The following is a 17513-nucleotide window of genomic DNA, read 5'->3' as shown; positions in this document are numbered from 1 at the left end:
CACCAACCACCTGCATATCCTCTCTCACCACATTCATAAACCTTATCTTAGGCCTTCCTCTTTTCCTGTTACCTGGCAGTTTCATCCTTAGCATCTTTTTCCCAATATACTCTGCATCCCTCCTCAGCACATGTCCAAACCAACGTAATCTTGCCTCTCTGGCTTTGTCTCCAAACCTTCCAACCTGGGCTGTCCCTCTAATATACTTATTCCTACTCCTGTCCATCCTTATCACACCCAGTGCAAAACTTAACATCTTCAACTCTGCCACGTCAAGCTCTGACTCCTGCCTTTTTGTCAATGCCACTGTCTCCAACCCATATAACATAGCTGGTCTCACTACCCTCTTGTAGACCTTCCTTTTCACTCTTACTGGTACGCGTCTGTCAGAAATTACTCCTGACACTCTTCTCCACCCACTCCATCCTGCCTGTACTCTCTTCCACACTCACCATTACTCTGAACTGTTGATACCAAGTACTTAAACTCATTCACCTTCGCCACCTCTACTCCCTGCATCCTCACCATTCCTCTATCCTTCCTCTCATTCACACACATATATTCTGTCTTATTCCTGCTGACCTTCATTCCTCTTCTCTCTAGAGCATATCTCCACCTCTCCAGGGTCTCCTCCACCTGTTCCCTACTCTCACTACAGATCACAATGTCATCTGCAAACATCATAGTCCACAGGGACTCCTGTCTGATCTCGTCTGTCAACCTGTCCATCACCATTGCAAATAAGAAAGGGCTCAGAGCTGATCCTTGATGTAATCCCACCTCCACCTTAAACGCATCCGTCATTCCCATCGCAGACCTCACTGCTGTCACACTACCCTCGTACATATCTTGTACCACTCATACATACTTCTCTGAGACTCCCGACTTCCTCATACAATACCACAACTCCTCTCTCGGCACCCTGTCATATGCTTTCTCTAAATCCACAAAGACACAATGCAACTCCTTCTGACCTTCTCTGTACTTCTCCAGCAACACTCTCAGAGCAAACATCGCATCTGTAGTGCTCTTTCCTGGCATGAAACCATACTGCTGATCACTAATCATCACCTTCCTTCTTAACCTAGCTTCCACTACTCTTTCCCATAACTTCATGCTGTGACTGATCAGTTTAATCCCTCTGTAGTTACTACAGCTCTGCACATCACCCTTATTCTTAAAAATCAGTACCAAAACACTTTTTCTCCATTCCTCAGGAATCCTCTCACTTTCCAAGATTTCATTAAACAATCGAGTTAAAAACTCCACTGCCATTTCACCTAAACACCTCCATGCTTCCACAGGTATGTCACATCTGGACCAACAGCCTTTCCGTTCTTCATCCTCTTCATAGCTATCCTTACTTCCTCCTTGCTAATCCACTGCACTTCATGATTCACTATCCGCACATCATCCAACCTTCTCTCCCTCTCATTCTCTTCATTCATCAACCTCTCAAAGTACTCTTTCCATCTGCTCAACGCACTCTCCTCGCTTGTGAGTACGTTTCCCTCATTATCCTTTATCACCCTTACCTGCTGCACATCTTTACTAGCTCGGTCCCTCTGTCTAGCCAATCGGTACAGGTCCTTTTCTCCCTCCTTAGTGTCCAACCTTTTATACAACTCTTCATATGCCTTATCCTTAGCCTTCGCCAACTCTCTCTTTGCCATGCACCTCATCTCCTTACACTCGTCTACTTTCTTCATCTCTCTGACAATCCCACTTCTTCGCCAACCTCTTTCTCTGTGTACTCTCCTGTACTTTTTCATTCCACCACCAGGTCTCCTTGTCCTCCTTCCTCTTTCCAGATGTCACACCAAAACACCCTTCTAGCCATCTCTCTTACTAGCTCTGCTGTAGTTACCCAGCTATTCGGTAACTCTTCACTGCCACCCAGTGCCTGCCTTAACTCTTCCCTGAACATCACCTCACAATTACCCTTTTTCAATTTCCACCATTTGATCCTTGGTGCTGCCCTCACACTCATCCTCCTCTTCTTGATCACCAATGTCATCCTACAAACCACCATTCTATGCTGCCTAACTACACATTCCCCTGCCGCCACTTTACAGTCTCCAATCTCCTACAGATTGGCCCTTCTACATAAGATATAATCCACCTGTATGCATCTTCCTCCACTCTTGTATGTCACCCTATGCTCCTCCCTCTTGTTAAAATACGTATTCATCACAGCCATGTCCATCCTTTTTGCAAAATCCACTACCATCTGACCTTCTGCATTCCTTTGCTTAACACCATATCTACCCATCACTTTCTCATCCCCTCTGTTCCCTTCACCAACATGCCCATTGAAATCTGCTCCAATCACCAGTCTCTCACCCTTGGGTACAGTCATCACCACTTCATCCAACTCACTCCAAAATGTTTCTCTCATCCATCGCACACCCAACTTGAGGAGCATATGCACTAACAACATTCATCATTACACCATCAATTTCCAGCTTCATAAACATCACTCTATCCTTCACTCTTTTCACCTCCAAAACACTCTTAGCATACTCTTCCTTCAGGATAATGCCTACGCCATTTCTCCTCCCATCCACACCATGATAAAACAATTTGAAACTGCCTCCGATACACCTAGCCTTGCTCCCCTTCCATCTGGTCTCTTGCACACACAATATACCAACCGTCCTTCGGTTCATCATATCAGCTAGCTCCCTCCCTATACCAGTCATACTGCCAACATTCAAAGTTCCGACCCTCACTATCACAGTCCTAGCCCTTACCTGCCTTCGAGCATGCCTTCCGCCTCTTCTCCTCCTTCGGCCAACAGTAGCCCAATTTCCGCCAGCTCCCTGTTGGCCAACAGTACTGGTGGCGGTCGTTGTTAACCCGGGCCTCGACCGATCCGGTATGAGTTTCTGTACAGTTTTTTGCATGTGTGATGTGGCACAATTTTATGCCGGATGCCCTTCCTGACGCAACCCTCCCCATTTATCTGGGCTTGGGACCAGCACAAAGAAATGCACTGGCTTGTGCATACCTTGGGGAATAATATGTAAATTCTCTTGGAGCTCTTACTACTGAATTCACATTTTCCATACCAAATATCTTAATAAAATTCTTCAAAATTTACCCTCTTTTGTTATACTTTCCTTTCCAAGCCCCCCAGAAACATCCTCACTGTTGCAAATCAAATTCCAGTACCCACCTATAAGTAATATTCCCTACTGAAAGCGGATTATTTCTCCCAGAATTTTCTTAAGCTTCAGTGGAGTAGCAGTTTTAAGTGGGAATATAAATACATACCAAGGTAATCCTACTCCCTTGCCTGTAGCCCCTTACTACTACAAATGTACCACCATTATCTTTCCCCCCTCTTCTTTCACTACTGGAGCTCATCTAGCACGTACAAGTGCTCACCTTTTCTTTTGTTCCAGATATTTCACTAAATAACCATCCAAGAATACTTTCTTTATCAAAATCACATGCTCAGTTATTTCCAAACATCTCTCCTGTAGCAAAGCTATTTTCACTCTGCATTTCTTAATAAAGTTCACTACTCTTTTTTGTACATTCCTTTGAGACCATTCACACTCAAAGATTACATGCTAAGTGTAGCCATTATAAATTATTATTCCCACCTGTTATATATGATAGCTTTTTTAAAAACGTGTAGTTTCAGCTTTTGCATTACATGCACACACTGTTTGGCAGGTTGATTTTTTTACAGTTGTTTCTTATCATATCCATTTGCACACGTCACATTTTATAAGACTTTTTGTTTAAATGAAAACCCTAAAAAAAAAAAAAAAAAAAAAACCTCCCATACCCTATTAACTTAAAATAAACATATTCAAATAATGAAGTTTAACCCAGCTAATAGGAACAAGTGTCACAAATTGACAGCTACACTCACAGGCATTAACTGATCCATAATTAAGGTTAGTCATGCCAAGACGCATGTTACAGCCTGTGCTTTTACATACACTAAGTGCTGTTTTTGTCTCATCTTTATTCCCAAATGTAGGAAACAACTTGAATGCTTTCAGAAAACATTATCTTTTAGCTACTGAAAGAAAAAAGTACACTATTTGTATTGCCCTATTATCAGTTTGTCTCCAAAGAAACATGAGACACAGATGCCTTCAGTTACAAGCTTCTCATGTTGCAATGTGTACATTTACTTGCTCAATTAAAATGTTTCATTACATTCAGTATCCTTTTATTTGCTTGCTTCTACTTAAAACGTGTTAGATTAAGCCGAAGGCCTTAATCCAGTCATTCCCTCATAGAAAAGACAGAAACAGCATACCAATTTTACTTATAACATGATCTGTACACTTTTACAACCTGTCCTTTACCTTAATAACCCAACATTACAGCCTATTATCTTAAAAATGCTTCTGCCCAATCTTTCTTCTCAATTTTACTTTGCAGTGCCTACATTTCTTAAAAATAAGAATGAATGAATGAAAAAAGGGCATCTGTTTACTTTAGTTTCCCTATAACACACAAAAATAACTGAATATGCCTCACTATAACACGTAGTACATCATGTTTTACAAAAATATTAACAAAAACTGTTTTACTTACACTTATCTCTTTCCTTCTTCTTCTCCTCTCCTGAATGTTCTTCCAAACATTAATGACATGAAGTAAGTCATGTGCTTTGAAGTCCCCTATAAGTTTAACAAAGCCAAAAAAGTCCAGTTCTTCCACATTTTCTTGCTTTGCCATATTTCACAAATGTGATTGATGCTTTGTAGTTCCACATTTACTCATTACATTTCTGAGCTGCTGGTTTTCTTCCATTTCCCAACTCCAGTGTCTGGTTCATTTCCAACATGCCACTGGTTCTTCTAGTCAGCCCCTGCGCTTTTCTCAGTCTTTCATTTTCCTTTTGAACACTGAAAAGGTTTTACTGGCATAGTCGCTCTATGAGCTTTATTATCAGAGGGATAACCTGAGTTCCCTTGTGTTTGACAGCTCACTTTTTGTTGGACAAACATTTGTATTTCCCCCTTAGCATGTTCTGCATCAAAAAATGACTGACCCTGCAGGAAAAATATTCTGAAGATAGCTGGATACAACAGCTTGACTCTCACACTTGCATCTTGACATTCCCTGATAGATGGAATAAATTTACTCCTCTTCTGCCTAGTGTACAGCGAATAATCATTTAATACAGTCTACTGTCTCCAACTTTCAGTACTTCAACATTCTGTCACAGTTTTGTCAAAATCAACTCTTTCTGCTGGTAGGATTGCATCTTTACTATTACAAATGTTGGCTGCTATTCTCGTGGCTAGGTTTGAATCATACATATGCTGTGCCCTTTCAATTAACAGCTCCGAATGGAGAATAAAAGTCCAGTTACTTATTTGTGCTTTCATAAAATTAATACAGTTCTGTTCCAACCAGTTTCTCTGGTACAGCAAGCCCCGTAGTGACACCAGCTTCTTTTCCATTGTTGCCAGTGGCCATCAAGGTTTTTCCACCATGGGGAGAAAAGAGGAAACGGAAATTATCCTATGAAGTAAAAACGGACAAGAAACAGGGTTGGAAGCAGCTGAGAACATATTAGTTTTCAACCTTTCTTCTGTTCAGCTTACAGCTGAGCAGGTTAGTGTTTTAAACCATGGACTTTCCTTTATAACTGCCTTTAAAGCAGATCCTGTTGAAATTATGTTACAATTGCGTTTATTTGCTCGTAATGTCATGTTAAAAAACATTTTTCCTGCTGACAGTGGTGTTAATTTGTATAAGAAACCTAGTGTGTTTTGTCCCAGTTTTTTTACCATCTATAGAGTTGTTTTTAAAAATGTGAACGAGGTTTTATACTGAAAGAGATGCTCTGAAAGTGTTGAGAGAATAATATTCAAATTAGACCTGCTGATAAGGGGGGGCATTGTTGTGCTTGATAAGGTGTCGTATATACAGAAGATGTTTACTATGCTGTCTGATGAATGTATCTGTGTGAAATTGCAACCTGCCTCTTTGAAAAGGTTGATTCAATATGTACGTGACAAATTGTACGATTTGCTTATGAATAGGATGTCAGACCCACTTATATGATTACTTTACTGTTGAGTTCCCCCTTCTACCTGTAATTCATGGGTTACTTAAGGTACATAAGAACAGTAGTGATGCACCCTTAAGACCCATTGTTTCGGGTAATGGGTGGATCACTGAACCTATGTCTATTTTTGTAGAGCATAATTTAAGAACTGTAGTTCATAAGATAGATACTATTCTTAGGGATACAAAGCATTCTTTACATGATTTATATGTATAAAATTTGGTTCATGATGTTTCTAATTGTTTATTGGTTACACTTGAAGTGAATACGCTTTTTACAGTCATACCTAATATTGAAGGTGTTGAGGCAGTGAGGTTATTTTTGCATAGACATAGTGATTTTTTTCATGACACAATTTTTTTTTGATTTGTACAATTTTAGATATTATCTTGGAGAACAATGCCTTCATGTTTGAGGAATGTATATATTTGCAGAAGATTGGCATGGCTATGGGCAAATCTTGTGCCAATAGCTATGCCAACCTTGTAATGGCTAACTGGGAAGAGGAATTTGTTTTCTTTGTCCACAGATACTCATCACAACTGAAGTTTTTTAGGAGATTTGTGGACGATATTTTATTTTTATGGAATGGAACTATTTCTGAGTTGGATTCATTTGTTAGTCACCTGGAGTCCACAACCAGTTTTTTGTGGTTTACTGTTAATGCACATGTGACATATATAGATTTTTTAGATGTTCATTTACATAAAGATGTTAGTGGGTTACAAACCGCAGTGTTTAGGAAAACTTGTAGAAGGAATACTTTACTTCATCGCAACAGTATGCATCCTGCACATGTTTTTAAGAACATAGCTAGGAATCAAGTCTTTAGGACTTCAAAGATACATACCAGTAATGAGGCTTTAGGTACATTGCAACAAGAATTACAAGTATGAGGTTATTCTGCCAGAGAGGTTAATTCAGCTATGGATAATATGAGAGAAGTCAAGTCTGGTTCAGCCAGACCATTTTCTTTCTAAAAAAGATAATCATAATGTTAGGACTAGAGTATCCAACAGGAATTATGTTAGACCAGTAATTACTTTTACTAGTAATACTGGGGATATTTGTGATGTGATGCGCAGGAATTGGCCCATACTTACCTCAGATAGTTCTGCTTCTGATGTTGTAGGTGTTATGCCATATTTTTGTTTTAAGAATGGTATGTCTCTCAAGAGGGAGCTCTGTTATGGTAAAAGAAGTGGTGCCTTACCTCTTTCTGATAGATTGGGTATTATGTGCAGGAACTGTACTGCATGTCAACACATTTCAGATACTAAAACATTTACACATCCGTCTAATGGTTTTGTTTTTAACCCTAGGTTTTATGCAGACTGCACTAGTAAACATCTTGTATATCTTGCTTCATGCACAAAATGCTGTTGTTTTGATGTAGGCAAAACCATTAGGACTTTAAAGGAACGTATTTTAGAACATGTTGGTTATATAAGAAATAAAGATGACAGTAGTGCTTTGTATAGGCATGTTAAAGATCATTCTTTTTTTTTTTTTAGTATTACAGAGGTTTTACGTTTACAAGAGGGGTGGTGATTTGAACAATTTTATTGAGAAGGCTGAAAGTAAATGGATTATGAAGCTGCAGGCACACAGAAGCCCTGGACTTAATGCCTATATGCCTTTAAAGCCTTTATTAAGAGAACGCAAATTGTTACATTGATTAATTGCTTGTATTACAAAGAGTTCTTCTTTTTCTTTGTATTTTGTCTGATGAAGTGCCGAGTTATTGGCATGAAAGAGCTAACCTTTTATAGAAGTTTTCCTATCTGAAGTGGTGGTGGTCCTGGATTGCTGTTTTTGTCATTGTATGCTGTTTGCCTTGCTGGGATCTTTGCTGCCTTGGTATTGTTTTATATTCTACAGCAGAAACATCTCAGGTTTTCTCTATGAGCTTGGTACTCTAACTCATTTTTTGCAACATTTCTTCTTAACTAGCCTTATACTCAGTCAGCCTTTTCTTCATTTTGACCTCTGATTTTTACAGTTTAAACAGATATTCAGATGGGCTGATAAAAATTTCTTCTATTTTTTCCAGCCTTTTGTTATTTGAGTTGATGTACTCTTTCAATGTGTTTCATTTATTTTAATCTGCTGTAAGCACATTTGACTTATTTTTTCCTTTAGATTACTGGAAGTCATGTCTTGCACCAAAGCTGGAGCTCAAACTGCTTTTTGCCAAACAGCAGTAGGATTCTCTCCAGTCAGTGTTTTGCCTCAGCTTTTGTGGTTGATTTTCTTTCAGCTTCTCTGAATTTCTCCTTTGCCGACACCCAAGCAGTGCACTTACTAGCCAGTTATTGAATTTACCCAAAAAGACAAATTCACTGGCCCTCTTTTTGAGTTTCTGTTTTCACAATGGGAGAGCTGAAATTAAGCTGTTACACAGGATGCAGCCATCTTTGAAAATCTATTAACCCTAGATACTCAAAGCTTTCATGTCCAGATTAATGAAGTCTGAGATAATGTGATCCATAGCTTTACATAAGAGTCTAGTGAGAATAAATGGGTCTATAGTTACCAGGGTCTGTGGTTGGGCCACCCTTGTGAAATAGCATTACAATAGCTGTTTTTTAGGCTTCAGGAATGTAACCAGTGGAGAGGCTTTCAGTAAAGGCCATATCTGGCACTGATATAGGCTGAAATCATGTTATCTGTCTCCAAAGGGTCAAGACAGGTGGGAAAGCTGACAAATGCGGTGGGACTAGGTGTGGACAAAACAATGCTTTATTAGATCTGATATCTTCATGTCTCAGTGTGAATGACATGGTTGTACAGGCTGACTTCCTGATGGTTCTTTCAGTATTAGTTCCTTTGGCTTGTCCATTTTCTAGTTTCTGTACTTCTAAATGTTTTTATTTGTTGCCACTCACAGGGTTCTTCACCACAAGAGGCCAGAAACATTATGTCAACACTACACATACTGTTTATGTTCATACCAGTCAGGCATATTGCAGGAGCAGATTCTTATTAAAAGTAGCACAGTGCTCACAGATGGAGACTTGATAGTTCTCCCCAACAAAAAGGCACTGCAAACAGTGTAATATTTAGGCAGTATATGTATTCTTCAAGGCAGCCATAGACCTCAGAACACAGAAATCCACATAACCTAATTAAAAATAGTATTGCCAGTTTAAAAATTCTATAATAAATAAAAATTCCCAATATTGGAAAATATTTTCTGAAAGGTGACTAAAAGTGACTTATTGAAGAGAACAAACTAATAATTGATAATTTTGCGGCAAAAAAAGATCTGAAAATGTTCTGAACTGTTCTTTCCTTCTGGGTATCAGAATGACAGTCTGAGCTACAGGAGGAACCCAGCTCCACTATGCGGACACCTGTAAAGCTCTGAAACTCAGGACACCTGTAAAGCTCTGAAACTCAGAGTGGAAGGACAGCTGTCCACTTACTGCTAATTCTCATGAATAAGAAATCACACTGCAGAAAGTGATCTTTAATGACAAACATAACCTTAATTTCTGTACTTCATGGTTATACTTCAAACTAGATGTTAATATTCACCCTTTAAAATTTCAGTTTTAAAACTTCAGCTAAGCAGCATCAAATACTTACTGTGCATTCTACTAGTTGAAGCCAGTCATTCAGATAGTTCACTAAAGCAAACGCATCTGGAATATTATCACCTTCGGAACAGAATATCAAAAGGATTGCCATTGGGATCCCTTCAGAGCAACTAAAATTAAACATTTATAACCAGAATTACAATTACAGACAACTTTTTTTTATTTTGTGAAATAAACTACATCAATTCTTTAATAACTTGCTGGATAGAAATAGGTTTTTAAATTATATTAAAAATACGATCAACAAGAAGGCACATAATTTTATATATAGAGAAAAATTATTTAAGACTGCATAAAATACAGTTACAACAGGACTCACCCTACAAGTAATTTTTCAGAAGGCTCTCTCACCAGGTTCCAATCAGTGCTAGCTAACAGACTTTTGTAAGTAATGTACAACTTTACGTGCTTCCTTTGATATCAGCTGATGGATTAGTTAGTATAATCCTTTAACATCCTTTCCTAAAGACAAAAATATTCCTCCTGTTCCTGTTGCCAGAAGTATCTACAAGACAGCCATAGTATGACTCCTTAAGCAAAAAAAGCTTACAGTTTTTCTTCACCCTACTCCTGTAACCATGACCATTTAACCCCTCTTACCCCCCCCTCCAACTCTCCATCTCAACATCTCTAGAGAGTGTCTGGGACTGCAGCCAACATCCACAAGGAACAATGTTTTTAATGTTCCTTGTCCTATCCCCATCCTTAAGATTCTAGTGTGTGAACCTCTGAACTGGGGATGCCTACAGTAACTCAGTGATGTGTCTGCTTCCGGTTTCACTTCATACTGTCGTATTACTGAAATCCAGAATTTCAGTAACCCGAGACTATAAAGTCGAACCATTCACAATCCCGAAATCACACAATCATGAACATACATACATCATACACCACATAACACACACACCATTCCACCCACAGCACACAAACCACACAACCCTACACTACATATATGCAGGGGGGCAAGCCCCCCTGCACCCCCCCTACTTATATATACCAACTCCGAATTCACACATAACATAAAAAAAAAAAACCCTCACACCATGTCATCCTCCACTCGCTCGCACACAAATACACATCACACATACACAAACACCAAGAAATCCAACGCTCACACTTACACCTCCCTACCCTTACCCACACATACGACATACAAAAACACACACACTCACTCACCTGCAGTCTCAGGCACCGTAACACTACATGCGACGTACCGGAAATGCATAAGCGAGGATTCGAGATATTCGAATTCGGTCGTATGCACTTTTGGCATTCTGGTTTTTGCCTTCATGGTCTTGAGTTACTGAAAGTCGGGATTTCAGTAATTCGAGATTATGAAATGTTAACAGGCTGCTTCCACATACATGTTGACTAAAACATACACTGCAAACTCTGCTTTGCAGGGCAGACTGCAAGCCCCTGCCAACAGGTTTCCTCTTGGCTTGGCATCTTGCCTCTACTGGTTTTCAGTCTTGCAAAGAAAATATAGTTGTGTAAATAAACTAACAATAACAATAGATGTCCAAATAAATCATTGTTGCAGTAGCCTAAGCCATATTAGTCATATTCTGTCAAGGCTGTGGGCAACTGGACAGCTTCCAAAGGTTTAAGGAACCTTCCATGTGCTCCAGCCACTGTACAGCTTGAGGAAAACCATATAAAGTCAGGGGTTAGAGGGCCAAACCTTCAATGTTTTCTTGACTCATAGCAAGGTGCGCTAGAGTCCTGCCAACTAAGTATATGATGAGAAAAATGGAAAGGGAAAAATAACTGCACTCTGGCATAAAATATAATAATAAAAGGGAGATGCAGGGAAGGTGTTCCTACTGCAACTGTGAGCTGTTTTAATAAATACTGTTACAGTGTTCACTAAATCACTGTTGCAGTAGCATAAACTGTATGGGTTGAACACCAGAATTTATAAAAAAAAGGGAGGCGAAAGAAGGGTCAGAGTCCAAGAGCCCCTGGAAAATAGTCCTAGGAAATCCAGCTTTGAGATAATCAAATTTGGAGTGCTTGGTTAAGGTGCGCACAGATGACCAAGCTGCTGTCTCTAGTACATTTCTAGAGTCTACCCTTTTCCAAACACCTACTGAAGGAGCCAAATAATAGTACAGTGGACCCTGGACCTTGCTTGGATGTATCTTGTTACATGCAACAGTAACAAAACACAATAGCATGAGACAACCATTTAGACATTGTTTTTACATGGATTTTCCCTTTTTCTTACCTTGATAGAAAACTAACAGTCTGTTAGAATTTCTGAAGGTTTTTGACCTGTCAATGTAGTATGCAACCTGCCTACAGATATCCAGAATTTTTTTTCACTGTTTTTGGTTTGGGATAGAAAAAAAAACAAGGAGTTGACTAGACTGTCTCAAAGCAAACTCAAACTAATTCAGGTGTAAAAGTAGGATTTTTTTCTCAAAGTTTCCCTCTTGGACTCTGACCCTAAGTCAGAGCAGTGAGTAACACAGTCTTCCAAGAAATTCTTGTCAGCCTAATGAGCAGGTTCAAAAAAGAAAAAAGTGGAAGTTTCATCAGTACAAAATTAAGATCCTAAGAAGGCATCACCTGTGTTCTAGATGGATGGATATGTAAAACCTTTTTCAAAAACAGTCTGACTTGAGGCAGGTCAAAAAGGGGGCATCCACAGTCAAACAAGCAGACATGGCCAAGATGTGAATTTTGATAGAAGACTAAGAAAGGCCTTTGGATAATAACTCACATAAATACTGTATAACCAGAGTCACCTGGGCCTTAAAATGGGTCCCGATTCTTGCTTTGGCACCAACTAGAAAATATTTTCTGGTTAGCACATTAAAATTCTATCAATCAAGGCAGTGAGTTGAAGAAAACAAAGGTTGGGGTGCATTAAACAACTCCTGTACTGTGTGAGTAAATCCATCCTGTTAGGAATCTTGCAGTAATAGCCCTGGCCAATTTGAGAAGGGAAAATCACCATTACCTGGGCCAAACAGAGGTTACCAAAATTATCACTGGATAGTGATTTTGGATCTTTAGAAGAACCCTGGTTACCAGAAGAAGAGTAGAAAGCCATACAGGAACATCCCTGTCCATGGGAATGGAAAGGTACCCTCCATCTTCCAGGCCTTTGTGCAAGGAGTCCTGGAGCAGAATTTCTTTAATGGTCTTTTGTGAATGAAGGCAAATAATCTATCTGAGGTGTTCCCAACAGTTGTATCAGTTCTCAGAAGACCACTAGGTGCAGCTTCCATTCGGATGGGTCTTTTCTGGTCTTGCTTGGCTTGTTTGCTAGAATATTCTGTTTTGACAGAAGGTACATAGCCTGGAGGGTCAAACTGTATTGAGTTGCTAACTCCCGGGCTACCACTAGTCTGTAAAGGGGTTAGGATCTGGTCCCCTCATTTATGTACCACATCACTGTGGTGTCATCGGTGGTTAAGAGCAGAGAGGCTGGAATCCAAAGACAGTTCAAAGATTTGACAGCATTTATCAGAACAATAATTCATTGACATATATGTAGTTTAATTTGACCCATTTGTTCAACAGACCCTGTTTTTTCACACCTGGGAAAGAGCTCCCCAAACAAAGTCTGAGCCACCAGAGTAGCTCCTTTTTCACAAACTTCAGCTCTGAGATCTGAAATGATGAGGGGTGCTGGCATGATGTCCAAGCTGATCTGATGAACCACTGAATTTTCTTCACATAAAGTCTTGTCAAAGGAATCATGAGAATTGTAGAGGCCATGAAACCTAGAACCCTCACATATTCTCTGGTAGATTCCAGCATCTCTTTGGAAAATGCCAGAAACTGTTCTTTGTACAATTCCACTTTGAAGGAGAAAAGTCAACATAAGGGATGTATCCAGGAGATATCCCAGAAACACTACCCCATGTGCTGAAACAAGAGAAGATTTCTCTACTCATCTGAAATCCCAAACTGTGAAAAAGGGGTCTGAATGGAAACAGAAGTCAGCAAGTAAAGGAGAGTATTATTGCTGAAAATGAATTCATCCTAAAGTTTTGCTGAGTACCTTTGGGAGGATGTCCATGTAGGGGGTCCGGATGGAGAGATACGTCACCAAGTAAAGGAGAGTATTACTGCTGAAACTGAATTCATCTCCAAGCCTTGGTGAGTACCTTCATGAGGTGGACCCTGTTTTTCACAAAATCTCACCAAGACGACACTAGTATATAGACTGTATTTATATAGCATATATCATGGACAGAAGTAGGTTAAAAATTAAAGAGAGCTGCGTACACAAGACCCGGGATAGTCCACTTTATGTAGTGTTACTATTATGCAAAAAGCCCAGAATTTCCAGACACAAGATATACAAAATGGTTGAGAGAGAAATTAGAGGAAAGACAAATACTTCCACAAGAAAAACTTGTCAGAAGCTTCAAATAAATATTTGTATTCATTAATACAACAGATTTGTGAAAAACAGTACATAGATCAAGAAACTTGTATCTGTTTGGAAAAAAAAGCATCTGAGGAGGTGTGAAAAAATAAACAACAAAGCCTAGAGATTTTCGAAAAGTATAAAGAAGAAATATGAACATGGGAAAGAAAGAGAGATTTGATATGGTGCAATATTTATGCAAAGGAGAAAGCCAAATTAATCAATATAAAGATGGCAGTCTTAAAGATATTCAAAGAGAAATACAGGCAAAAGCATCTAGATTTGGAAAATTTCACAATAAAAAAATATCACAAAGATGGAATGTAAAAAAGATCAGTAAAGTAGAAGTTAAAAAAAAATAGAAGAAGTTATGGAGTGCCTGCAAAGTGAAGGATTTGGTGTAGAAGGTCTAACACAGGTTACATTACAGTATGATGGAGTGAGTCCCCAACGTAAGGAGAAGCAAGATGATCAGGAGACATCTGAAGAAGAAATATGGACATGGGAAAGAAAGAGATTTAATATGGTGCAATATTTATGCAAAGGAGAAAGCAAAACTAACCAATACAAAATGTGCAGCACCAAAGATATTTGAAGAGAAATTCAGGCAAAGCAATCCGGTCAGGGAAAACTTTACAATACAAAAAATAAGACAAAGAAGAAAAATAGAAAAGGAGACTATACTAAATGGAAAAGTTAAAGAAATAGAAACTGAGGTTATGAAGTACCAGTGAAGTGAAAGATTCAGTGTAGAAAATTTAATTCAGAAAGCACCACAACAGGATAGAGCAATGGATATTCAAATTAAGGGGAAACCAGTGGAACAGGAAGCAATTGGTCAGGTCCCATATGAAGATATTTTGGGAGCCTTCCACAGGAAACCAGTACAAACATTCACTTGAAGCTAGACAGCAAGGGAAGGAAGAGGAAAATCTTGCAGTCGATGTTGAGGAGTGACAGGCCAGTGAGTTCCCATATGACACAGCAATGGATGGCACAGGATGAAATTGAAGAGAATGTGCCACAGGAAGATGTTATAGAACTTTCTATAGAATGCCCACAGGAAATGGAAAAAGTACAGGTGTGTACACTTACCATAAATGTAGATGTTAGAGTGTATTCACTGTTGCAGTCATCACACTTGTGCTATCCTGCCAGGGTTATCCCTCAGTTGGCCCGAATACCAGAGACTTAGTATTTCTGCGTTGGTTGCTGTTGATTCAGGAATGACATCAGGTCGTCAGTGGTATACAAACAGGCAGCCAACGCCATTACATCAGTTTTTCTTGCCCCATATGTCAGGAGCCCCCAAACAGGGAGCTAAGTTATGGTGGAAAAACACCACCAGTAAAAAGTAAATACCAATAGCCTTGTAAGGAGAGAGACAGAGAGAGAAGGGGGGTGGAGGGTGGGAAACCAGGACTGCAACAGTGAATACACTCGAACATCTACATTTATGGTAAGTGTACACAACTGTACTATGTTCTTCCAGTCATCACATTTTCCCGATTCTGAAGAATGGGGAAGGTGGAAGAAGAAGAGAAGGAGGCTGCAGTGGCTGGGGCTGCTGCCTGCTGGCCTGATTTGCCTGTGCCCTGGAGGTGATAATGAGGTGGGTGATGGTGGTGGTGTGGTATGAAGTTGAGATGAGAGCAAGCTTCCAGCCTGGTAGTGTAGAATCTCTCTAGGCTGGAGCTGGAAAGGTTGTAGAGTTGCCCTTGCCCTGAGTGGAATGAGCTCTGGGTGGTTTCATGGGGTTTTGTGTAGAAGAAATGGATACAGTGTGCTCCATTTTTGGATGATTTTGTTTTTGTATGGCCTTGCCCTCTGCCCCTGGTACAAAAAGCTGACTAATATAACTGGTCATTTCCTAAAGGTCTTAGTCCTGTCTAGGGAGAAGAATCTGAGTCTGTGCACATCTAAAGAGTGGCAGAATCCTTTTCCCTTAATTAAGGAAAAAAAAATGGCCAGAATGGATAGATTGGTTGAGAGCACTGGACACCACTTTTAGGCATGAAAGTGGTGTTAGTCCTGAGGAGACATGAAAAATAATGAATACCATGAAGCTGCACAAGTGCTTGTAGCACTGTTCAACTGACAGCTGAAGGAAGGAAGAAATCAGGCTGTTTTCAAGAAGAAAATTTTAAATCTGCTGGCGCTGCAGGCTCAAAGGAGAGTAGCCTGCTTTTTCCACACAAGTTAAGGTCCCAAGTAGGGGGGTAGGGGCTCTACTGGTCTAAGTTGTTAGCCCCTCTCAGGAACTGCTTGTGATAAGAGGTGTGAGAAGAGGTGGCTCACTGCTAGGAAAGAGGGGCTGGATGGATCTCCTTTCCTTCGTGGATCCAGAAGGCCCGGGGAGAGTAGGATCTGAAAGCGTCAGAAGCCGCTGGAAACAGCAGCATCCTTTTTGGCTGATGGAATTTTATGAGCTCCAGCCTGCCTGCCCTGCCCATCCATCCAGACCCCAGGGCATAGTCTGATGAGTCTGTGGGTAGGTCTGGGTGTGGCGGGGTTGTTGAAGGAAGTCCTTGTTGTTTGTTGCTCCTGCCCACCAAAAAAACGCTTTCCTTAGACATGCCCTGAAACGTAGATATTTCCTGTGGAGTCCCTGACGGGTGTGCAGATAGGCCTCCTTTAGAAAAGTCTGGAAAAAAACCTTGGCCTATCTGTCTGCAAGATCTAGCCAAAACTCACTGCTGCAGTATGCTGTTGACTTGCTTTTGCAGAATGCAAAAGCTCCTGTAATTTTTATTTTCTGCAATCTATCTAAGCGGGAATCCCTGTCCGAGGGGGGGGGGACTTTAGCTGTAGTTGCTTTTATTCCTTTAGGTCCTTTTGTTTTGCATGATTTATGTCTTCTTTGGTTCTGTATCTGAAGATTTCACAAAGTCTCTCCACATTGTTCTTTGCTTTATACTGTATTATTTTGATAATTTTAATTTGTGTAATTTACACAATCTTTTAATTTTAGGAAAGCATTTTAATTAGAACATATTAAAACAATTTACATTGTAATCCTGATCCCTTTTTAAATAAATCCTTTAATTTGTTGAACTGCAATGGATCCCTTTCTTTTTATCCCTTCTTATTCTTTGATCCGACATTAACATACGGATCACTTGTGATTACTAATTTTTCATTACAGAATACACTTAATCTTATGCAAACTAAGCTTGAAATACACTTAAATTACACAAATAAATTAAATGCAAAAATTACAGTACCCCACCATGATGAACCATCCCACTGAAATAAAACCTGACCATTCCCCCCCCCAATTGAAACCTTCAATTTGAGGGAACAAGGCAATCTGTCTGCAAATTGCGCTGCCTCTTTACGGACATCTATATGTATATGTACAGCACTCCGCTTTGATTTAAGCACACACACACACCCCCTGACTAGCCAGCAAAGTAATACATTTCTTTTTTTTTTTGGAGGAAGTGCTAGTTGTTCTTCTGTTATATTGTTC

The 17513-nt window shown here is 39.7% G+C and overlaps 1 protein-coding gene across 1 annotated transcript in view; it reads right to left on the bottom strand.

The window, feature by feature from the left end:
* The window catches only part of PSMG2 (proteasome assembly chaperone 2), a 415374-nt gene that overhangs the window by 33458 nt on the left and 364403 nt on the right, over nucleotides 1-17513 (bottom strand). The window contains exon 6 of the mRNA XM_044067193.1: nucleotides 9641-9761. Coding sequence (XP_043923128.1) covers nucleotides 9641-9761 — 121 coding nt within the window. The remainder of the gene's footprint in view (nucleotides 1-9640; nucleotides 9762-17513) is intronic.

The sequence above is a fragment of the Protopterus annectens genome, chromosome 3.part1 (assembly GCF_019279795.1).
Source record: "Protopterus annectens isolate FY-2018-M chromosome 3.part1, PAN1.0, whole genome shotgun sequence".
Lineage (NCBI taxonomy): Eukaryota > Metazoa > Chordata > Ceratodontiformes > Protopteridae > Protopterus > Protopterus annectens.
The sequence above is the reverse complement of the archived record's forward strand: the minus strand, read 5'-3'. Positions and strand labels throughout refer to the sequence as shown.